A 24,006-nucleotide genomic window follows, 5' to 3' on the forward strand; every position below is an offset into this window, starting at 1 on the left:
CAGAGGTGGTCGCTGCAGGGTGGCCTCTGTTACAGGCGTGGAGGGTGGCAAGCTGTGGAAGGGGTGGCTTTGGTGCGGGCTGCTCAGGGCTGATCCTAGACCACGGTGCCAGCCCCCTGCAGCCTTGCAGCCTGGAGCAAGTCCAGTCTGCATGATCCAGGATTAAGTCAGGGGCTCCTGTGGTGACCTATTGTGGCCAGCTTTTCTCCTGATGACCAGTGGGGAGGGAAACAGATGCTCCCCAGGCTGAGCTCTGGGCAGGGATCGCCTCTCCCAGGCTTGCAGAGGCTTGTCCCACCACGGGGCCAGCCCGGGCAGGGGCTGAGGGCTGTGTGGCCATCCCAGCTTCTGTTCCCAGAGCCCACCTTGGCTCTTCCTTCCAGAGGCCAAACTGGGGCATGTGTCCTCATTCTGGTGGCCTCTGTTCAGAAGAGATGTTGGGACACAGAGATGAAAGGGACTCAGAGATGATCCGCTCTTGGGGAAGCCCCGCGATGTTGCCCTCATCTGCATGTGTGTTGGGGACTAAGTGCCAGACCCAGGCTGGACAGAGGGACATATGGAGACAGAGCAGGCAAGGGCTGCACCCTCATGAGCAGCTGTTCTGCAGGAGGAATCGGAGTCACAGAAGGGCCTGGGAATCCCCTCGGGTAAGTCATCCATGAATCAGGCCTGCCGTAGACCCGGGCCAGACGGACTCACTCTGGCCCTTCCCAGCTGTGCCCCGGCCCCAGGGGGAGGAGCTGCGAGCCCCTCAGAGCCCACAGTCCCTTTGAGGCCAGCTCTGTCCAGTGGAACATTCCATTCATTCAGCTCTGTCCAGGAGAGTACTAACCACACGCGTCTATCGCGCACTTCAAATAGACATTTGTAAGTTTATTCATCCATTTGCTTAGAATTAATTAGTTAATTTTCTATTAGTTTCCAGTTAGTATTGGCATGCGGCTAGCGGCTGTGGACATGGACAGCCCTAGACCATGTTGGCTGCCTGGGGTCCCAGAATTCTGTACCCTGCATCCTCCTGCACCAATTCCAGGGCCAACACAGACCTCTCCCGGGTCCCTCCTCCAGTGCTCTGGTGCTACCCACCCCAGGCCTGCGAGTGGCTGTGGGCGGCTCTCTGCAGGGAGTGGCCACGGTAACAGGGGTGGCATGGGTGGCCTGGGTGACTGTGGATGTGCAGTGTGTGTGAGGCCCTTGCAATTCGGGGTGAGATGGGGGTGGGGGTAGAGGAGGTGACGCCCTGGCTGGAGTCCCCTGGGCTGCTGGATGACTCAGGATTGTGGTTAAGCGGCACTCCCCCCCACCCCCAGACAAGCTGGTCCACCAACCACTTGGTAGTCTGGGGCCTTTTCTCTGGGGCCCCTTGGCTTTGTGACTGGTCTTCCCCTCCATCTCCCTCCTTCTTGCTGGTCAGCCTCGGTGGGGGTGGGCTAGGGGCACTTTGCGGAGCTGGCACCTCGGACTGCGTGGACAAAGCCTCTGTCTGGGTGCTGCTTCTCTGTGCTCAGACCGGGCGGTTCTGTGCCGTCAGCACTTGGCAGCACCGTCTCGGCCGCCTTGGAAGCCTAAGGCATAATTTGCCGAAGCCCCAAGCTGCAAGCCGGTGATCTAGGTTCCCTACGGCCGCCTGCTGACACACGCGGTCCGCCTCTGTGGGCTCCGGCCGGAGGGAGCCACCCTTTCTTGGCTCCCAACTCCAACACTGTGGCCATGACAGGGGTCCAGGCAGGGCGTCCTTCCTGGACCCAAACTCCCTGTCCTAGCTGTCCATGTGGGGCTCCCATTCACCCCTCCACTCTTCCCAGCCTCTGTCACACACCCTGTGACACTGAGGACTCCACCCTGTCCCTTTCCCAGAAGGGTAGTGGGCTCCGTCTCATACCTCCCCTCCACGTTCGTCTTGAGGCCTGTTTGGCCATTTCTAGTGCAGGCTGGTTCCTCAGTTCAGAGGACACCCACAAGTTCACTCACTTTCTGTGCTTGTTTTTTGTTTTCTGAAATAGATTTATTAGATGTATTTCTTAAACGTAAAGGATGAGCCAGGAGCAATGGGGCACGCCTGTAATACCAGAGACTTGGGAGGCTGAGGCAGGAAGATCGCAAATTCCAGGCCAGCCTCAGCAACTTACCAAGACCCTGTCCCCCAAATTAAAAAGGGCTGGGGATGCAGCTCGTGGTAGAGTGCTTCTGGGTTCAATGCCCAGTACCAAAATATAAAATAAAAAAGTATAAAGAATACTAGAGCAGAACACCAGGTACCCACCTTCCCATTTAAGCAATGAGACAGGACAGTTAAGGTCAAAGCCCCAGGGGCCCTCTGCCCCCGCTTGCTCCCTCAATGACACTCTCCTGAACTGGCTGGTCTTTGTCAGGCCTGCCCGTGCCTGTGGTTCTTTGTCTGAACGACCTGTGTTTCCTTTGTATACCTTCGGCATTGCATAATTGCTGTCCTCTGCTCTCTGCTTGTCTGCACACTAGGGACTTTGAGATTCTGCTGTGAGGAGCTGGGTTTCTCTGCTTCGTTTATTTTGACAGCAAACCGCATTCCTCTGCAGGGGGAGGTGGTTCCTGCCCTGGGTTTGTTGGTGGGCTTCCCTGGCGGGGGGGGGGGGGGCCTGCTGCGGAAATGGCCAGGAGCCTTCTCACACACGTGGATGTGCAGGTGGCTCGGCTGGGCTACCGGATGCCCATCCCGGCCCTCCTACATGTTGCCAAAGCTCCCTCCCGAGCCCTGGGCCTGCTCCCACGCTACCCTGCTACCCCGCTACCCCTTCCTATGCCCTCGGCAGCAGCCTCTCGGGCGACCTTTGGCCCAGTTCCCACGGTGCGCAGTTCCGGGGCTGTGTCTGAACTTCCTACCTCCAGCCGGGACCCTGGAGCCTTCTGCTCTGCATCTGGTCTGCTCATTCCTCTCTCCCCCACCTCTGGGCTCTTTGGCCTCCTGCCCAGCCCCACCATCGGCCCGCAGTATTGCACTGAGTGATGTCACTGCCCAAAGGTCAGGTCCAGAATGTGACTTGACTGGAAACAGACCTTTTCAGGTGGAAAGAACTTAAGACAGGTCACCTGGGTTAGGGGTGGCCGGATTCCAGTGGCAGGGTCCTCATAAGAAAGCAGAGGATTGGCTAGGAAAGGCAGCAGAATACAACAGACACTAGTATGGCAATATGTAAATCAATGGATGTGTAACTGATGTGATTCTGCAATCTGTATATGGGGTAAAAATGGGAGCTCATAACCCACTTGAATCAAATTGTGAAAGATGATATATCAAGAACTATGTAATGTTTTGAACAGCCAACAATAAAAAAAAAAAAAAAAATTAAGAAAGCAGAGGAGAAGCGCGTGGGAGCCAGGAGAGGTGGGAGTACGCAGCCTCAGGCAGGAAGACCTCCCCGCCCCCACCGCAGAGCCTTCCCAGGAGCCTGGCCCTGCCACACCTTGGATTGGCACTTCTGGCCTCCAGAACAATTAGCCCCCAGTTTGTGGTGCTTGGTTAGGCAGCCACAGGACCCTGGTACACACCCCCTGCCAGGCTGTTGTAGGTAAGTGGCCCTTGCCACCAAAGGACTGCCCTGAAATACTCTGCCTTGGGCGTCTGAGCCAGGAGGGACGCGGAGGCAGGAGGAGCTCCCCCACCCACCTTCCCACCCCTCTTAGAGGAAGAAGGCCTTGCTGCAGGCCTGGCCAGGCCCCACCCAGGGAGCTGTTGGCCTAACACCCGTGACACTTGGCTGCAACTAGCAGTTTAATTGCCACCACTCCAGCAGACAGTAGGGCCATGAGGCGGGCCTGCCAAGCCAGCGCCAGCTGTCTCAGGGCACCGTGCCATGTGCCTTAGTACAGAGGGGCTGCTCTGGGCCTGTGTGTTGGGTGGCTAGCTGCCGTGCCCGGCCACGAGGGCAAATGCCCGCCTTGTGGAGGAGCAGCTGCGGGACAGGCTGGTGGAAGCTTTGCTGCTGGGGACCTTGCCTCTGGGCTCCCCAGGGTACACCTCCCTCCTTCCCTCCTCTCCCTCCATGGATGCCTGCACCGCCTTCTCTTCTCTAAAGCACCAGCCTTGCCACCCCCTAGGTACTCAAGTGTCGACCTTGACCTCTGCCTCCTCAGCACCCCCAGGCCAATCCCCCTCTCCTCAGTAACCCCTGGCAGGCTGCTCAGGGTCTTGGTCATGTCCTGGTCCAGCCTCTGTGGTCTCTCCGTAGATGTCCTCATCCCCACCCCATCTCCCTGCCACAAGCCCCTCCCTATACACAGCCAGGGGACACTTACCGTCCCTCTCCCATGCCAGGCTCCCACCACCTAACCCTTTCCCACCACCTAACCCTGGCCACAGTCCTGTTACTTACAGAGTCCTGGGTCCCCCCCACCCCCGTGTGTCCACTGTAAGCCCCGAGCACCAGGCTCGAACTGCTCCCTGCCTGGCCCTGACTACCTCTCTATCGGTGTTTCTGTCCCTGCTCCATGTCACCTCAGCAGGCATTCCCTCTGGGAAAGAGCCCTCCCCTCCCTGTGGTCCCTGCTGGGCTGAAGGATAACGATGCTCCAGTTGTGATGTTCCCGTTAGCTGGTTGCCTTGGTTCATCTGTCCCCTCTGGACCACAGGGGGTTTTTTGCAGAGCAGACAGTGGGCATTGTCCAGCTGATCCTGATAAGAGAAGGCTGGGGAGACAAAAAGTTGGCTGACTCCACACCCGGGAAACCCCACATCGGGCACACCACGAGGACGGGATGCTAGTTAGAGGTCACACTCCAGGTGTTTATGTCAACATACACTCTGCTGTCATATGCACCTAAAAAGAATAAAAAAGTCAATTTAAAATAGAAGTATCGGCCTTCTTGAGCTTTGGCTAAGAAGTAGCTCTTCCCTTTGCCTGCCTTCTGGGGAGGAAGGTCACGGTGATCCACTGTCTCCAGGGAGGGCGAGGAAGACAGTAGGAGTGGTCAGGCAGCGCTGGGCTTAAATTTAAGTTACCACCGTGAGTGCAGAGCCCTGCCCACTGCCAGGGCGCACTGGCCGCTGGTGGCTCCTGGTCTGTGGATATGGAGCACTGACACCCTTGCCGAGAGCTCTGTGGGCAGGTGCTGGTTGGGATCATAACGCGCTGGCTTTCAGTCCTTGGGCACCTACGGAGCAGGCAGTTTGGCTCCCGGTGGGAAGTGGAAGCGCCAGCTCCTGTCTCACTCTAAGAGGGACCCCGGCTCCCCTGGCCTCCCCTGGCCTCCCCTGGCCTCCCCGTCTCTCCTGCTCTGGGCAGACACCAGCCGAGGCCCCTGTAGGAGTGAAGCGCCAGCTCTGGCTCTGGTCAGCCTGCAGCGCTGGATGGATGGCTGAGCGTGAGGCCGTTAGCGGTGGAATCCGCCCCGGCTGGGCTGCCTCTCCCATCCCCTTGGTCCCCTTCCACGCTGACCTGGAGGGGCTCCCAAAGCCGCCGGCTGGCCCATGCCATCGACACCAGTGAACCCTGCAGCCGCCCCAGGAGCAGAGAGGAGCTGGCTTTTATTTATTCAGGAACAGACGAATCTTGAGGTCTAATAAAAAGTGCAGAGAAGATGCAGCCCCCGAGGCTGGGTCAAGGCTGCACTGGAGGCTGCTTGGTGGCTACGGCAGCAGCAACTGTGGCCGGGTCAGCACCCCGGGGCCATGGGACCCAGCTCCTTTATTTTTAATTCAGAGGGGTGGCAAACTTAAGTGGGCGAGTTTGGGAAAAAGCAGGAAATGAACAGAAGAGCCGTTTATTTTATTTATTTATTTTTGGTGTTAGGCATTAAACCCAGGGTACTTCACTGCTGAACGGCCACCTCAGCCCTTTTTATTTTACTCTATTTTGAGAGAGCGTCTCCTAAGTTGCAGAGGCTCACCTCAAATCTGCGGTCCTCCTGCCTCAGCTTCCCAAGTCAGCAAGATTCCAGGCATGGGCTGCAGCACCTGGCTCGGAGAAGTCACTGTTTAAAGTGAGCCTGCATGTCCCTGTAGCTGGCACTCACCGGGAAGGTTCCCAAGTCCCTGCATTAGGGAGGGGGGCATGGCAGGTGGCAGAAAATCTGAGCCCAGAGCATTAGAAAGTGTGCTTTCAGCAGATCCTCTCCCCACTCCTGCAGGACCCTCCCCAGGTGTGCACCAGGAGCAAGGTGGCACCACCCTGCCAGCTTGATGTCGGGGCCGCTGCTGCCCACGTCAGAGTCACGTGGAGGTTGCTTGCTTTCCCAGATAGCTGGGCCAGCCCCAGGGCCTCCTGGATGCTGTTGACAGCTCAGGCCACCCTGGGGACACCTCACAGTTTCTGTCCCCTCTCAGCGGGAGCGGGTCATGCCATGTGCTTTCTGGAGGGGACTAAGGTGAGGCTGTGGTGCTCGAGAGTTGTGCTTGGGGCGAGAGAACTGAACCCACTGCTGGGCCGGATGTGTGAGAGGTGGGTGGGGACAGAGAAGTGACCGTCCCTTTTCCTTTTGCCCCACGGGGAGCATGGGCTCAATCTGCGCATCCTTGCAGGCTGGGGCATGAATTTCCACTAAGGAAGACAGTCAAACCGAGAAGGCTCCCGTGGAGCACTGTCCCTGAGGGTCCAGCTGCATTTGGGGGCAGGACAGGAGGGAGGGACAACCATGGATGATTCCCTAACAGAGGGAGCATCTGAGGAGCCTTGACAGAGCAGCTGGTCCCCAGGCCCTGCTGGAGTGAGGGGCGGCCGCTGGCCTTAATTCTGTTGCTCACCCTGAGCAGGGTCCAAGCAGAGTGAGTGGGGCCCTCGTTCTTACCTGCGGGTTCTGGCTGCCCTGGGGCCCGGCCATGTCTAAGAGGCGAAGTGGTCCTCACCGTCCCTCTTTACCCTCCTCGGGCCCCTGGCTGCTTCTCCAAGTGGGCTCTGTGCCGGCGAGCTCCACTCTGCAGTTAGGAGGGTCTGAGAACTGTGACAGTGACCCTGCAAAGCCACCAGGGGTGTCCTGATGTGAGGTGAGGACTGAGGTGCTGCTTGAGAATCTTCTGGAAGGGGCTGTTGGTGACAGCACCCTGACTATGGGCAGGCCAGGGGGTGGGAGCTGGGGCTTGTGGCTGGCACAGCGAGTTCCCAGAGCTATGGCCCCAGGGCCCTGCCTCCCCGGAGCGCCAAGCCAGGTCCACTTGGGAAACTGAGCTGTCCTGGACGCCTCACTGTGCCTAATACGCTGTCATTGCCCGGGGAGTGTGAGACGGGGGGTAAGGGGTTACACAGCCCCAGAAACCTCCTCACTGTCCCGCCGAGGGAGGACCACGTGGGACCCACTCCTGGGACTTGGGCTGCCCACCTGAGCCCTGGACACCACAGGCAGTGGGCGGGAGCCTCGTTTCTCCTTGCAGCCTGGCCTTACCTCCGCACCCTGCTCAGAGCTGGCTCGTGACTAACTCAGGCCTCCTTGGAGCCAATGGGCGCCGCCGGGCTTTTGGTTTCACGTCGTCCCCTGCTTGGGCCAGAATGCATGCATTTTTAGGCACAGAGGAGAAACAGACCTTGAGCTCAACTATGCCATGGAGAACTGAGGGTCAAGGCTGAGCTGGGCCCTGCACAGACCACAGCAGTGAACCCAGAGCGGGCACAGCCCTGGCCGTGGCCACTCCCCCCGTTTCCGCCAGCTGGCCAGGCCGGTGGCCTCCCGGGCCTTCCTGGCTTGCCTGCAGGAGGGACACGGTGCTGGAGAGGCTGGTGTGGGATTAACAGGGCTTCTTTGTACTTTTTCTGTGGTTTCTAAACTTAATACAACGAACAGACATTACAGTTGTAATCGGAGAAAAAAGCAGAAATTTTTTCAGAGTCAGAGGAGTACACAGCTCACCCCCAGGCCCCCGCGATTCTCACTGCTCTGTCAGCGATGGTCCCTGGCGGGTGACAGTGTTTTAGAGGTTGAGTAACAGAAAACAGCTACAGCGAACGTGCCTCTCGATCCTTCTGGGGTGCTGGCTGGGGGTTCCATGGCTGCTGTAGCGAGCTCCCCCAAACTGGGAGGGCTAAAACTCTGCGGCCGTGCCCTCCCAGGGCTCTGGAGGCACCGCCTCTGACCTGAGCTTCGCTGGTCTGAATCGAGTTGTCTGCAAACCTGGGCTCCCTCCAGAGGCCAGGGGAGGCCCCGGGGCCTCTCCCAGCCTCCGGTGGCTCAGGCTCTCCCAGCCTTCAGGCGGAGTCTCACCCTCTCTCTCCACGTTCCCTGTCCTGCTCCGTGCAGCTACAGCTCCCTCTTACATGGGCACGCGTGATGGCCTTTAGGGTCCACCTGGGTGATCCAGGGTCATGTCCCCATCCTTCACTTAGTCACACCTACAGAGACCCTTTTCCAAATTGGTCACAGTTGCGGGTTCTAGGATCTAGGGCCCTTATTCAGCCCATTGCCGTGACCAAGACACTGTCCCCACCTTCTCTGTGTGCAGACTGTCCTGTGGGGCTGCCCTTCAAGCTCCTTGGGAGGGGGCAGTTGCTATTCCGTGTCTCCCAGGAGGCTGGAGGTTATACCCCCACCCCCGAATCCTGCAAGAAATGCCCTTGCTGTAGGCCAGTGCATTGGGGGGTCCTGTCCCAGGCAGGGAGGGGGTCAGGTGGCAAAGTGTCAGTGACACATCAGGGCCTTTGGCTCTGTCGTCCAGCTGAAAACAATACCGATACCGGAGCCTTACCTGGCCACGCATAACTCACCTGTGCTGAGGCAGGGATTGTAAATTTGGAGGCCTCTGGGGGGCAGGCACCTAGTGAGAATGTGTAAGAGACCTTGGGGACTGGAGCAGATGCCAAGGGAGGACTGCAGTCTTCAGGCCAGGAAGGAAGTGCCCCTGTCTGACCACATCCCCTCACTTTGTCAAGAGAAGCTAAAAATCTGGAGCTTTTAGGGAAGTAGCCTCAGTTTAACACTGACACAAATATCCATTTCCTTTAAACAGAAATGAGAAAGCAAAACCTATCTCTGCCTCAGTTTTGCAGGGACCCTTGCGGTGGGGATGACTCTACCCCACCGGGGACTTACCTGCTCTGCCCAATTCCTCCACCCCGCCCCCAAGACACTGACCAGGTGCTGGTGGGGACCCCGAGGTTCCAGGTGAGCAGCCCCTGGAACTCCAGTGGGAAAAGGCAGGGAGCTGCCCACCCCCTGGGAGCCGAGGAGTCTGGGGAAATGAGCAACAAGAGGACTTGCTCCCTCCCAGGGGACTGCCCAGACTTACTGACTCATGCTCTGTGGTAGGAATCTTCCAGGAAGCCTCTGCTGGGGTGGGGACGGCAGCTCCCTCTGACACAGAGGCTGGCAGCATAGGGCACCTTCGTAGGGTTCATCCTGGGCAGGTGCTCTGGAACCTTCTCCCAGCTCGCATGCCTGGGGAGGTGGCCATCTCCCAGCCAGCCCAGTCGGGGTGCCAAGGAAGGGCCGGGCCAGTGGGGCCAGAGGCAGGCGAGGCAGGCAGCAGGAACTGGGCTTTTTAAACACTTAAACCCCAGGAAATCGCGGCATCGCCGGACGGGGAAAATGAAAGACTTTGGAAGTCGCCAGGAATTTGACTCTGCGAGTTGGTTTCCAAGAGCCTAAGTTAAGCATCTCCAAGTGGATATTAAAAAGAAGCAGCGAGGCTCAGGGCGGCGGGGGCTGGAGGGGGTGGAGAGAGGACGCCGCCGCCGGAAGCTGGACGCTGGACGGCTGAAGCCACCGCTCCGAAGGCCAGGCGGCCGGTCCTCGCGCAGGAGGACCCTGGGCGCGGCGGGATCCCTCCGGACCCACCTCTGGCCTCCTCTCCCCAGCCTCCCCCCTCCCGTCTCTCTCCTCGCTGCCTTTCCCTCCTGTTTTGAAGAGACAATGCTACTTCAGTTTGGAGCACAAACATATGATCAGCACATGGAAATGTGGTAATTTGGATGCATTCGTGATTGCAACAGATTGAAGAAATTAGACCAGACAAAGAGTGTTTTTGGAGGAGGAGGAGGAGGAGGCAGAGAGAGGGAGGGCGACGGACGGGTGAGAAAGGGGAGGACGCCTGCCTCTGAACCAGGGCCGCTGGGACTCCCGCCTGCTGCTAAATATACCCGTAGGAATGGAGAGGGACCGGATCACAGGTAGGCAGACGGCCCTCCTCGCCCCACTCCCCCTCCCAGTTCCCCGGACTGGGCTCTATTGATGCTGCGGGAAATAAGCACCCAAGGGTCACTTTTACTCATTTTTGGAGAAATATTTTCCTTTTGACTGTTCTCAGTTCGTGGGGTGGAATGTTTCTCCCAAACCTAAGCGCTTCCAAGTCTGGCTTTTATTTAAGCTCGGCTCTCCTCTCTCCTTGCAATTTCTCTTTCATTTTCCAACGTGCCAGTTTTGCATCTGCGTCCACGGTGATGTGGGCACTAAGGCCCGGGCAAGGGTGGGGGCCTGCAGTGGCGCTCGGGGTGGGCGCCGCCAGGCCTGTTTGTCCACTGTGTGGTTTGTGTTCTTGCTGCCAACCGAAGTCTGTCTTCAAGGCTGTCTTGGTCTCCTCCCCGAAATAGCTTTTCTGGGCCTCCCTGGCAGTTGATTATAGAGGTGGAGGCTCCCGGCGCTCGGAGGAGGCGTGCGCGCGCGCATGTGTGCGCTCTCGTGTGCATGCGCACGTGCACATGTGGCTCCCGCGGACCCCCAGCAGGCACGGGCCGTGGGGCGGGGTGTGAGTGGATAAATGAAAGGGAGGCGCCTCCTGCTTTGGCCTCCCCAGTGAGGAAACCCGATTTCCAGGCCGAGCCCTGGAAGTGCCGTGGCGCGGCGAGCAGGGCTGCGCTCCTCGGGATGCGCTGGAGACTGTGCCCACGCGTGGGCGCACCCCTCTGAGCCGGGTGCCAGGGGTCGCCCGCGGGTGCAGAATCCTCAGGTGTGCGCCGCGCTCCCGGCTCCTGGTGTCCTGAGGTGCCCTGGTCATGCTCAGCCTAAGAACGCCATCCCATAAGTGCCCGTGGCCCTGGTCTGTCCTTGTGTTGGGGATCCTGTGTGTGCAGGGGGTCCCTAAAAGACCCCTCAGTGGAGCTGGGGATGTGGCTCAAGCGGTAGCGCGCTCGCCTGGCATGCATGCAGTCCGGGTTCGATCCTCAGCACCACATACAAACAAAGATGTTGTGTCCGCTGAAAACTAAAAAATAAATATTAAAAAAAAAAAAAAGACCCCTCAGTGGCCGTTTGGAAGGATGGGATCCTCCCCTGCCACTCTTGAGGCAGTGTCAGAATTGGCTGGGCAGCTCTGAGAGGCCGGCCGGGAGGGTCCTGCCGTGGGGAGTGGGGAACGTGCAGTATTTTGGGGCACATAATAATAGGCGTGGTAGACGGAGCCCTGGAGGTGGGCAGCCAGAGACCCGCAGGAGGATGGCCGGCTGTGAAAGTGCAGCCCTGCTGGTCCTTCTTGAGGTCAGGCATAGGTGCAGAGCCCGGGTGCCCTGGGCCATCGGCAGGGACTGGGGCAGGGGGCACTGGGAGAGACCCTCTCTAGGCCTGGGCGTGGGATGTGGAGCTGACCCCAGAGCAGGCCTCCTCCCACAGGCTGCCCGGAGAATGGACCTCTCTGCCTCCTCAGCTGCAGCTCCGGAGGACAGGTCACTCCAATGTTCTGGCTGGAAGGGGGCCTCTGGTCCAGCCTTTATTTATTTATTTATTTATCTAGTCACGCTGCGGATCACACTCCAGGCCCTGGGGATGCTGGGCAAGTGCTCTACCCGTGAGCCACACCCCACCTCAGCTTTCATTTTATAGATGACCATGCCGGACCCCACTGGGCGACTACCTGGGGATCTGAATGGCAGAGCACAATCCCTGTTTGGATGTGTTTTTATTTTAAAAAGAATTTTTTCCCTTTCTTTTTTTCCCCCCTCCTGAAACCCCGTTGTAAACCGGCACTAGGAGCCGGGAGGAGGACCCAGAGCTGTCTCCCAGCATGCTTTGCAGGCCGCCAGGCCTCCCCTGTGGTCCTTGGCTGAGCTCTTGGCTCCGGTTTCTGGGCAAGTTCTTGTCCAGTCCCTGCTGGGTGACCTTGAGGAGGTACCCATGAGGCCCCTAGGTGGCATCCCTTCCTCTCTGCCTTCCTGGGCGCTGGGCCCTCTGGCTTGTGCCCCTTTGTCCCACCATCAGTGGTGACAGCTCCTTTCGTCCTTACCAGTGATCCAATGGGCCATGGGGCTGGGGGCAACGGTGAGTGCATGTGTGGTCAGAGGCCTGTCCTGCTGGGTGCCCCACCTGCCGATCCCTAGACACAGCTGTGGACGCTGCTGCTCACACCCCTGGCTGTTGGGTCCAGCCTGGCTGCCCAGCCGCTGTCTGGGGGTGGTGGTGGCCTGCTCCTGTCCTGGTGGGTCCATGGTGGTCTGCCCAGCCTCAGGGAAGGAACTTCTGCAGATGCCAGTGGCCCTTGGATCTGCTTCCTCTTTCTTCTTCTCTCCCCTCACCTGCCTCAGGAGTGGGGAACCCTGGGGTCCTCCCCCCCCCGGGCCCTGACTTCTCTGAAGCCACTGCCTTCCCCTGGAAGATGCTGCCTGCTTGTCAGCGGGGTGTGAGTCACGGAGCGGGACAGGCTGCCGAGGCACAGAAGGCCATTCCTCCAGCCAAGGTCGGGATTTCTTGTTCTGGACTGGCTTTGTGGCTTTTACAAATTAAGCAGTTTTATCTTGTTCCAAGAGCTTGTACTTCAGTAGGGAGAGCGTCTCCAAGAAGGGGACTTCCCCTGGGAGCTGCTGCTCAGGGGGCCTCGGGAGGGTGGGAGCGGCCCCGGGGGAGGCTGCGTAGCCACGAAGTCGCTGTGCGGTCACCATGCTGGCACAGCGTCCTGGAGCTGCCCGGCCGCCCTGGCCCTGGGTGTTCTGCTGGTGGGTATTTGGCCAGTGCAGAGGGGCACAGCTGGGCTCTGCTCCCGTCAGGGTGGGCCCTCTGCCGTGGACCGGCAGGTAGCTGGAGGTGCCTGGAGTCTGTGCTTCCCTGTCCCTTCTGTCCTTGCTTTGTGGCCCCTCATCTATGAGCCCCCGGGGAGTTGGCATCCTGGCCTGGATGGGCGCTGTGGCCACCGCTTCCTGCCTGCGCGGAACTCTCCGGCTTGGCTCTCAGCTCCAGGGTGAGAGGTTCCCCTGGGGCCCTCCGCGCTGTCTTCCTGCTCTGACCTGCTCTGACCTGCTCTGACGGGCGGGGACTTTGGTCCCTGTGGGATTTCCTGGTGGCTCACTCAGGAGCTTGCTCTTCCCAGCTCTGGAGGCCAGAGTGCAGGTCAAGGTGCGCGGGGCTGGCCACTCCAGAGCTCGGGGGCATCTGCTCTGCAACTCTCCCGGCAGCTGGTGACATCTTCAGCACTCCTTGGCTGGTAGCCTCCTCACTCCAGCCTCTTCCTTGTCACACAGCCGCTCCCCTGTCCCTAATGCCCCTATTTCTTATAAGGACACTCGTGGATTTGGGACCCACTGGGTGACCAGGGATCATCACATCTCCAGATCCTTAATTCTGTCTCCAGAGACCCTTTTTCTGAATAAAGCCACGTTCACAGGCTCCCAGGGGACCTCATTTGGGGGCCACCATCCATTCAGTCCCCATGTGTCCTGGATGCACAAGAGGTTCTGTGTCCCAGACCCACACTGGCCTGCTGGGCCATTGCTGTGGCCACTGGCCCCTGCACTTGGTCACTTACTCCTGGTGATGTGAGGAGGCCCAGCCCTGTGTGGAATTCCAGGGGCAGGTAGGAGCCCTCCTGTGTCCCTGAGCCCTCCTGTGCCCACAGCTCCCCAGGGCGGTCTGGGCAGTGGGCAGAGGAGTAAGGCGGGGGCGAGACTCACAGATCCCAGTCAATATGATTGCTCGCGAGCTTCATGTCTGCCCAGAAATTTTTCTGATTCGTGTTTGTTTCTTTGTGAAGTCCCTCTAAGAGTGACAGAAGCATCACAGTGCTGTGCATTAAAGAAGGGCCCTAGATAGCCACATAGCACGAGATCAGGGCTGCTTCCTACTGTCTGGGTGGTCACTGTGGACACTCTGTTCACAGGGACTTGGGGTGCCCAGGGCTCTGCCTGGACTCTGACCTGGAGATTGTGTGGATGCTGTTTATTCATTCATTCAACAAACCGTGCCCACTGCGTACCTGCGCTGGGTACCATAGAGAACAAACTGGACGGGGCCTTGACCTAGGGCTGCGCAAGCCCTGCATCACGTCACTAGGATACCTGCGTGACAGAGCACAGAGGTGCATCCTGTGGAGGGAGGGAGCTGGGTCAGGAAGGCTGCCCTCGGGAAGACGCCTCAGGCCGAGCTCGGAAGGTGAGGGGTGGACCAGGCCCCAGCCAGGCCTGCCCCAGAGCTGCAGGGCCTGAGGCCTGGGGGCTGAGGGAGTCAGGAAGAGACTGATGCTGACGGCTTCCTGGGTGCTGTCAGGGCCTCCTTCCTGACCCGCAGGTCTGGGGAGGCCTCGTCTCTCACTGCGTGGCATGTCCACTGCCTGCCCGGTGCTGGCACACCCGGGGCCTTGGACCTGTGAGTGGCTGTGTTGGAAGGTCCTGGAGGGGAAGCGGCTCAGGATGTGGCTCTCTGGACTCAGGCATTTCCCACGTCCCACCCCGCACCCCAGGCTCCTCTGACGTCCACTGACACAGCCCTCCTCTGCCATCCCCGCCTCTGACAACCTCACCGTTGGAGGGAGTGGGGAAGGAGACCCTCGGCTTCCTCCCTGGCCCCAGGGGCTCATCTCACTCCACCCTCGGATGGGTTTGACTGCCCAGCCTGCTCCACTGGCCCAGGACTGCGCTGCCCTCCTGCCCTCCTGCCCTCTTGCCCTCCTGCCAGGTTGGACGCTGCAGCTTCCCACTGGGCCTCCTGCCCCCAAACCACACGGGCAGCAGGGTGCCCCCAGAGCTGCCCTTGAGCCCCACGCTGTTGTGTGCGGGGCCTGGGGCGCTGCCTGGCCGCCCCTGTCCTTGGCGGAGGCTCTGGGTGCCTGGGCGCAAGCCACCTGTGCAGAGAGCCCGAGGGTCCCCTGAGGGGCTCCTGAAGCCCAGGCTGGGCAGCGGCTCTCAGGACCGGCAGGGCCAGTGTGCTCTGGGGAGGGGTCTGGCATGGGATGCGGTAGGTGTGGGGACCCCTCTTCCTAGTAGGCGGCCCCCCTTTGGAGAGCTAGTTGGGCCCTGGCCACACCAGACTCAGGGCAGAGCAGGACAGCTTCCAGCCCCGGGGCTTCTGTCTGCTGGGGTTCAGGTCTCTGCCCCCAGATCCACCCCTCTTCCCTTCCCCCTCCCCTCCCCCTCTCCCCTCCCCCTCTCCCCTCCCCCTCTGCCCCTGTCCCTCTGCCCCTGTCCCTCTTCCCCAGCAGTTGCAGCCCCAGGTCCTCCATCCACAGCCTCTTCTTGACCTTGTCTCACATCGTCCCATTGGACACAGCTGGTTCCGGTTCACTTAGTGAACATGTCTTCCAGGGTTCTCCCGAGTCCTAGTCTACGGTGAGGAGAGAGAGGTGCGATGGCTGGTTGCTTGGGACTCACAGCCTGCACTGGATGTTAGGGAGCAAATAAACAAGTCGCTAGATGGCTTTAGACGAGGGCTGTGAGGACGCTCAGAGAGAAAGGTGCACTTCTTGCTAGGTCAATAGCAAGTGCAAAGGCCCTGAGGTTGAACTTCATCAGGCTTGAGCGCTGGAGTGTGATGGAGGAGGAGGACAGGCCTGAAGCCCCCGGACAGGTGGGACCAGGTCATGCGGGGCCTTGGAGTCCCTGGTGAGGACTTGACTTTATTCTTGGCTATGGTGGGACCTCAGTGCCCTGCAGCTGCTGGGTGGCTGGTGGCAGGAAGGAAGGGGAAGCAGGAGGCTGGAGGGTTGGGGACTTTGTAGTCGTTGCAGGTGGGGGGCTCCTTGCTAGGGGCCCCGGGTGTTCACAAAAGACACAGGCTGATGTGTCGGCTGGCCCTGGCCTCCTGCTCCTTTAGGACAGGTGTGTGCTGCTTCTGGGCCGAGCTGAGCTTTGGTTCCCTTGGCAGGGGTGCGGTGCTGTGGCCTGACCCTGGGAAGGTGGCCCTAGGAACCTGGTGGCCTCAAGGCAGGGATGCAGGTGTAGGTGGAGGGAGCGCTGCTCGGAGCCCCATTTCCTCCCTGGCAGGGCCATGGCCAGCCCCGTGGGACCCTCTGCGTGGTAGCCTTGTGCCTAGTGCCTGGGCTCTGCCACCGTCCTGTGGCTTCCACGTTTCTCCCCAGCTTTGGGCCCCTGACTCAAGGCGGGGTGAAGATCCCAAAGGCCCTCAGCTGGCCCTTGGGGCTGGGGCCGAGTCAGAACCTCCCTCCCCGCATTGCAGCACCAGCCAAGGTCAAGGGCTTCCAGTTCCATCCCTGGGAGAGGCCTCCAGACCAGGGAGGCTGCTAGGAGGCCAGGCAGCCCCTGGGGCGTGGAGTCTGTGTCCTTCCCGTGGCCCCTGGGGTTGGGCCATGACCCCTCAAACCCTGCACCCCAGCTCTGCTCTCCCTGCCTCCGCCCCGCTCCAAGACAATGCTACCCTGCTGCCCCGTGCGTTTCCCCAGCGCCCTGCCCTCCGCGTCCCGGGCCACTTGGGAGAGACACAGTGCGGGACTTTCAGGCACTCCTGGAGGGCGGGTGCCTCCCCTGAGTCCCCGCTCTGTGGGCTCTGAGCCTGCAGGTGGCCCTGGGGGCACAGCTGCTCAGGAGCCTGGCCACGCACCCAGCTGGGCACCTTCCCAGGAGCTGTGAGAGGGACTCGTTGACCTGGGGATTGACACTACCTCCTGGTGGTGGCTGTGAGCCACCCCCAGCTTTTTGGGGCCTGCTTTTGGGGTCATCCCAGGCTCATCCAGGCCCCTCGGGCAGACTCCCCTGATTCTGACCTTTCCTGGGTGACATTTCTGCTCACCCGAGGAGGGCCATGAGCAGGTGTTGGGGACACAAGAGATTTGACAGCCTCTGTAATAAGTTGGGGGGGTCTGTGCACCCCACCCCTAGAGCCCCTAACCCTCACAGCCAGGGCCTCACTGTCCCCCAGAGGCCCGCTGCCTGAAGTCGGTGGCACTGGAGCGAGCTGTATGGAGGCGCTCCAGCCGCATAGGCCCTGCTTTTCTGTGGCCTCACCTCTGGAGCAGAGGTCCCCATGCTCTGTCCCGGGGGCAGCTGGCTCCCCAGCGCAGGGCTCTCGGCCGGGCCGGTGTGTCCTGCTAGCTGTCCCCGTCTTGGGACGGAAAGAACTGGAGCCCCGACATGTTCACACATGCAGGAGTCTCCAAAGTGACCTGGTCCTGAGGTTGGCGGTGAGGGAGGGGGGGGGCTCCCCCAGGCAGGGGGTCTGAGCCCACGCACCTGTGATGTTTGTGGGTTGGGGTGCCCCTGGGAATTGGCGGCCGAGGTGCGGGCAGAGGGGTTCATTTTATGCCCCCCATGCATGGGGACCCCTATATTGCCAGCGCGGGATGCAGGGGTCAGCTCTGGGGGCGGGGCAGCGGGGAGGGGCTGGCCCAGGGCAAGGCGCCCAGGGGCCGGTGCAGAGCGCCTCTTTCCCAGCAGGTGGCGCTGCCCGCTCTCGAGAGCCCGCTGCGCCTGGCATTTTCTCTGGGTCTCAGCGGACGCGGCTGCCTGCCTGCTGGACGCAGGCCAGGGAAGGGGCGAGGGAAGGACGAGGACAGAAGGAAGCCCCCAGGCAGGCACAGGACAGGACACCTGGGAGGGGCCAGTGAGAGCTGGAAGCTCCCGGCTCAGGACAGGGGGACAGGCAGGGGTCCCGCCCGCTCTGTGCCTTTTTCATTTCCCGATTTGGGGTCCCTGTGTCTCAGGCCCTGTATTTCCCCACCCCCCTGAGAAAGAATTCACGATGCAGAGAAAATGACAGGGTCACAGTGCTCGCCCTCGTGCCCACCCGGCTCCGCAGTGGCCTCTGTGAGCTTCCTCCGGGCCGTCCCTCTCCCCACCCGCGGTCGGCTTTGGGGGTGCGTTTCAGCACACGAGGCCCGGAGCCCTCGGCCTCCGCCCGCTGGTGTGGACCCAGGACTGTTGGGGGCTCTCTTCCTTCTCGAGGGGACATCTGTGTGTCACAGAATGTTCAGTGCACTGTTCCCAGATTTCGACAGGTGGGCACACTGTGCACCCCATCAGAATTCAGGGCGCCCCAGGGAGTCCCTCAGCCCCTCCCACCTGGCCGCTGCCCCGCCCACCGCAGGCGGACTTGCTGGTTTGCGTGTTGGGGAGCCCCGCGCCCCTGGGGACACCCGCACTCAGCTGACCGCCGGGCTGGCTCACTGCGCGAGTGCTCTGTGGCTTTCCAGCCCTTTCCTGTCGTGGCCCCTGGCTGTCCATCAGGGCCTGTGAGCAGCCTGTGAGCTGGTCAGCAGGGTGTCCGCACCAGGCCCTCCCTGGACAAGCGCTTTCCTTCCCTTTTGCTAATACCTAGAAACAGAAGCCGGAGCCCAGAGGAGCGGAACCTGAATTCCAGGAACCCGCCTGGCCTTTCCCAGAGTGGCCGCCCCATCACAGTCCCTAGCAGTGCGAGGTCGCCCCAGGTGCTGGCCAACGTTTGGTGGTTGCTCTGCCCTTTAGTCTGCGGGTGGCGTGGAGGGGTATCCCATGTTGGCTTTCGTTTGCATTTTCCTGGTGACTTACCGGCCACTCATAGTCTCTTCCTTGTGAAATCTCCTTTCAAATCTGTTGCCCCTTGTAACATTGAGCCGCTGCCCCCACCCCCCTTCTGTTAGTCCCAGGGATTGAGCCCTGGGCACTTAACCACTGAGCCACATCCCAGCCCTTCTTATACTTTATCTTGAGACAGGGTTTTGCTAAGTTGCTCAGGGCCTCACTAAGTTTCTGAGGCTGCCTTTGTACTCAAGATCCTCCTGCCCCAGCCTCCCAAGCTGCTGGGATGACAGGCGTGTGCCACCACACCTGGCTACTTGATTCCCTTTTCCTCGTTCCTTCTAGACAGTTTCTGGATTCAGATATATGGGTTTTTTGTTTGTACATATTCATTATTTATTATGGTATTGGATACTGAATCCAGGGGTGCTCTACCACTAGGCCACACCCCTAGTCCTTATTATATTTTGAGACAGGGCCTTGCTAAATTGCTGAGGCTGACCTCAAACTTGAAATCCTCCTTCCTCAGCCTTGAAATCACTGGGATTATAGGCATGCTCACTGTACTTTTTCTAATAAAAGCATTTGAAGCTCCCCTCTAAGCATCATTTTAGCTTCATTCCATTTCTTTGATATGCTGTGTTTTCATAGTCATTCTACTTAAAAATATTGTAAAATTTCTCTTGTGATTTCTTTTTAGATACATGGGTTTTTAGAAGTATATTATTTAAACTGCAGATAGTCAAGATTCTTCTAAATATCAAATAGTTATTGGTTTCTAATGCAATCCTATTTTGGCCAGCCAACACATTTTACAAGATCTCAATCTTTTCAAGTTTGAGATTCATGACCCAGTATACAGTGTGTCCTGGTAAATGTGCCATTTTCACTTAAAAAGAGCATGTATTTTACACTTGTTGGGGACAATGCTTTGTATTTGCTGATTAAGCCAGATGTGGCGGTGCAACATGTAATCCCAGTGTTTTGGGAGGCTGAGGTAGGAGGATTGCAAGTTTGAGGCCTGGTTCAGCATTGTAGCAAGACCCTGCCTCAAAATAAAAAATAAAAAGGGCTGGGGATGTAGCTCAGGGTAAAGTGCCCCTGGGGTCAAGTCGCAGTGCCAAAAATTAAAAAATAAAATAGTATTGCTGATTAGGCCAAGGTGGTTAGTGGCGGTCTTCAGATTTCTGTTTTTCAGCTGCTGAGGATGGGGGTTGCTACCTTCTGAATGTTTTGTCTCTAAAATTTACGAAGTTGAAATATAATACCTCATGTAGTGGGGCTGGGGTGACACCCCTGGGAAGTGATGAGGTCAAGAGGGTGGAGCCCCATGAATAGAACCCGGGCTCTTTTGAAAGTGGCTGGAGGGAGTTGGTCCTTCCTACCTGCGGGACAGCATCCGGGACTTTCATTTGGGGAGGGAGCCAGCCTTCGCCAGACCTGAGCCTGCTGGTGCTTTGACCCCCGGATCCCAGATTCCAGATGTCACTGTCTGCTGATCCTCCATTACCCAGGCTGCGGAGTTTTGTTGTAGCCTCCAGATGGACAGAGACCCTGTTCCAGCCTCCAGCGAGGATTGTGGAGTTGCTTGTCCATCCTCGCGTGCTGTGAAACTCTTTTGCATACACATTTGTGATTTTTATGTCGTCTTGACAAATGGACCCTTTGATCAGGATGAGACGCGCTCCTTTATCTGTGGCGATGATTTTAGCCTGGAGTTGGCTTTAGCCACCTGCTCCTGCAGCCCCGGAGGCCCCTGCGTTTGCTGTCTGCAATTCGGACCTCTTTCCAAACAGAAAATCTCCACCTGTGCTCACGCCCGAGGCGCAGCTTTTGTTGCCAGGATGGAGTTGGGTCTCGCCATTTTCACCCATTCTCCATTCTCAGGACCTCCGCCTTCGATTGGTGTTTTCAGGCGACTTATATTCAATGTACTTATGGGCGTGGCTGGGTTTGCAACCTCCGTTTCTCTTTGTTTCCTCTTCTTTTAGGTTAGTTGGATATTATTCAGGATTCTATTTTAACTTACGTCTGGCTGTTTACTCACACCTCTTTGGATTGGTGTAGTAGAAGTTGCTATGTGTTCAAATCTGCGTTATCAACTTTTCAAAATCTACTTGGAATTAGCATTATGTTTCTGCCTGAAAAAAAGAAAGCAGGGACCATGGCGCTCTAAGGGAACATCTGTCTGCCACTTCCCATCCTCCGTGTGATAGCTTGATGTATTTATCACACCTGCATACACTTTATTTTATTTTTCTTTCCTAACAGTCTTTCTGAATTTTTCTTTTTTTCTATTTAAAATGGATACCAATTTTTTTTTTAAAAAGTATCATTTTTTTTTTTTTAGGTATAGGTGGACACAGTACCTTCATTTTATTTTTATGTGGTGCTGAGGATGGAACCTAGTGCCTCACGCATGCTAGGCAAGCACTCCACAACCCCAGCCCAAGAATGCAAATATTTTGCTTCAGAAAGTTCTATCCTTTTTAAAGAAATTAAAGTTAAAAGATAATCTTTCCGATTTGCTCCTTTAAATATTTCTCGTAGTTACAATGTTTCCTGCAGGAGAATTAGCCAGGTGGCAGCCGCTTCTCTCCTGGCAGGGATGTGGCCTTCCATGCTCTGCCCACAGCCGCCAGCAGCCACCTCCCTGCTGGGAGCTTAATCCTCCTCATTGCCAGAGGGTACAGCAGTCAAATCGCTGGTCAGGGTGGCTGAGTGACAGGACAGTGACCCCGCCTGGGGACAGGCTCCACCCTGGTGAAATTGGGGCCTCTCTGCTTCTGCTGGCAGATGGGGTCTGTGTCAGCTGCAGGCCGTGACCCCCAATGTTGCAGCAGACCCTAGCAGCTCGCCACCGATTTCTCCTTTCTTGCAAATCCAAAGAATGAAATCCAGAGATTCCATCCTCAGAGGATGAGCGAGGGCAGGAGTAGGACTTAAACATGTGCATAGGACAGAACTACCGCAGGGCGAGAGGGGACCCCCTAGTCTAGTGTGTATATAGCACTTGGGAAACACTGTTGGTCTGAATTCATGCTACTCAGGGTTGGACAAGGAGCCACACTGTCGGTTAGCCCTGCGATCCTATTCCGCCTGCCCCACTTCTGTTTTTTGCTGCTCCTTGGGAAGGGGAGGTTGAGGTCGTGACATGGTGGGTGCTTGGGGTTCCTGCTGGGCGCTGTGTGGAGCGGGCATCAGCACCAGGCTGGTGGCACAGGTCAGTGTGCCCTGGTCTGCTTGGAGAGCTGCTGGTGTGACAGGCTCAGGGGCCACTGTACTCGGGCTTGGGCCACTGCCGCCTGTCCACCACCTCCACTAGCATGTGTCTGCAGACGCGTCTGGTCCTCTCCCCACTGGGGGGCAGAGTTGGGGGACAGGGGGCTGCTACTCCTTCCTGTGCAGCCCAGAACACTGGGGTCAGCTCCAGAGGTGTGCGAAGAGTGGCCCCTGAAGGAAAGAGCCCTCTCTTGTCCCCGCCCCGTGCTTCCTGGGGTGGGGGGCGGAGGAGAGGGCGTTCAGGCTGGGGGCTGCCCAGGCCTGACAGAGCCTGGCGTTTGCGGGGTCTCCCTGCCGGGGCCTGCTCTACGCATCCGCGAGCTGTGCATGTTCTCCAGGAGAAAGCTCATCCCTGGCCAGAGCCCCAGATCCGGAAGAGGGCCTGCCCGTTCCTTCCCCCGCAACCTACGTGCAGAGGAAACGATTCACACCCGAGCGCTCACTCGGGTGGAGTCCAGGCAGGCAGCAGAAGGTTAGAGGAGCAGAAGGGAGGAGGCCGTGGGGTGGGAGGAGGCGTGGCGGGGGAGAGCTGCCGTCCACACCTCGAAGGCCCCCGGCAGATCTGAAGTAGGTGTCCCAAGTCCAGGCCCGGTCGGTGAAGCTGGAGAGCCTGTGGGTGAAAGAAGAGGAAGTGCATGTGTGTGTGTGTGTGTGTGTGTGTGACTGTGTGTGAGTGTGAGTGTGTGAGAGTATGTGTGTGAGTGTGTGAGTGTGCATGTGTGAGTGGGTGAGTGTGTGTGTGAGTGGGTAAGTGTGTGTGACTGTGTGTGAGTGTGAGTGTGTGAGAGTATGTGTGTGAGTGTGTGTGAGTGTGTGAGTGTGTATGTGTGTGATGCACAGCTCTCATTTCCATCTCCCTGTCTTCCCGAGCTCCAGAAAGCATTTCCGTGAGCCTCTCCACCCTTCCCGACTGCGCGTGGGGGGACACACACGCACGCGCACACACACACACACACACACACACACACGCCCTCTGACGGGCGAGCCCTCCTGTGGATTGCACCTAGGCCTGGCAGGAAACTGGCCCTGGGAACTGCAGGCCCCACCTTTGGCACAAGACTGTGTTTTTGTTGCTGGTCATTCATGGCAACAGAGGGGCCGAGGTGGGGGCATCTACTTTCAAAAGCAGATTTTGCCTAAGTGTTGGCAGTGGAGGGACAGACCAGTGGCTCTGAGGCCTTGGGAGACACATTGTGTCCCCTGGGGTCTGTCAAGGTCAGGAGTCTCCACCCCCAAGGTTGGGCACCCTTCCTCATGAGCTTCGGTCAGGGGGAAGGCTGACCTCACAGAGACCCCCGGAGGCCCTGCGGTGAGTCGAGGGCCAAGGTCAGGGCATGAGGTTCCACGCCAGGGAGCCTTGGTCAGCTCCAGCCCAGCAGTGGGAAGCTGTCCAGTGTGACCCTGGTCCTGGGCCTACACCAGGACCCCACGTCTAACGGGGAGCAGGGGGGGGAGAGCGGCAGAGAGTGAGGGGAGGGGCGAGGGCCAGGCTGCTCTGCGTGGACGGGGAAATCCGCCCAGGCTGGCTGACCGGAGCTGGGGTGAACAGCCATGTGACCTTAACCGTGAGACAAAATAAGGGATAGGGCTTGGCTGCCGTGGGGGAGGGGCCCAGGCTGCTGGGCCCCCTGCTGAGGCCTGGAGCTGTGTCCTGGGGGGCCAGAAGAGCACCCCAAACAGCCCCGCCCGGAACATCACGAGGGATTCGGAGGCCACAAGTCTGAAACCCAGGTGTCCACAGGGCTGCAAGGGAATCGGCCCCAGGCCTCTCTCCCAGCTTCTGGGTGGGGTGTCCCTTGGCTTCGGCAGCGTCCCTCCAGGGTCTGCCACCTCTTGACGTCGCCTCTGTAGTCTGTGACCAAGTCGCCAGTCACTGGGTTAGGGACCCAGCGTGCCCTCATTTAAGTACATTTCACCCTTTTCCAAGTAAGGTGACTGTCACAGGTATTGGGTGAGCACTGGGATTCGTTTTGGGGGATGCAATTCAACCTCACCCGAGGGCTCCCCAGGGCGTGGTCCTCAGGGGGATGTGGAAGGCCAGCCAGGGCCCAGCAGGAGACCGTGTGTCCCGAGGGCTTGAGATCCTGTGGGGAAGGGGCTCTGGTCGGCATGGAGGCTGCTCACACGGAGGTGTGGTGGGCGCAGAGGAGCTTCAGGCTTAGCCAGATACAGGACTGAGGTCCTC

General features: G+C 58.8%; 1 protein-coding gene and 1 long non-coding RNA gene across 4 annotated transcripts in view; one reads left to right on the forward strand and one right to left on the reverse strand.

Annotated features, from left to right (window-relative positions):
- Positions 1-24,006, forward strand: part of Septin9 (septin 9) — a 141,515-nt gene that overhangs the window by 17,647 nt on the left and 99,862 nt on the right. The window contains exon 1 of one of the 2 annotated variants that reach the window (XM_027923935.2): positions 9,628-10,067. The exons of the other annotated variant lie outside the window; for it this stretch is intronic. Coding sequence (XP_027779736.1) covers positions 10,046-10,067 — 22 coding nt within the window. The 5' untranslated portion in view covers positions 9,628-10,045. Of the gene's footprint in view, positions 1-9,627; positions 10,068-24,006 lie in introns of those variants that run through there. 2 annotated transcript variants of the gene reach the window in all.
- On the reverse strand, positions 3,333-9,024 carry LOC114082852 (uncharacterized). Of its 2 annotated transcripts, XR_003581047.3 has the most exons (5): positions 8,667-9,024; positions 7,354-7,443; positions 6,763-6,926; positions 5,866-6,010; positions 3,333-5,535 (listed from the first exon to the last, which is right to left on the reverse strand). It is a non-coding gene; the product is annotated as an uncharacterized lncRNA (long non-coding RNA). The 2 variants fall into 2 exon arrangements; XR_003581045.3 differs by lacking the exon at positions 3,333-5,535 and having other exon boundaries at positions 5,735-6,010.

This window comes from Marmota flaviventris, chromosome 17, assembly GCF_047511675.1.
Source record: "Marmota flaviventris isolate mMarFla1 chromosome 17, mMarFla1.hap1, whole genome shotgun sequence".
Lineage (NCBI taxonomy): Eukaryota > Metazoa > Chordata > Mammalia > Rodentia > Sciuridae > Marmota > Marmota flaviventris.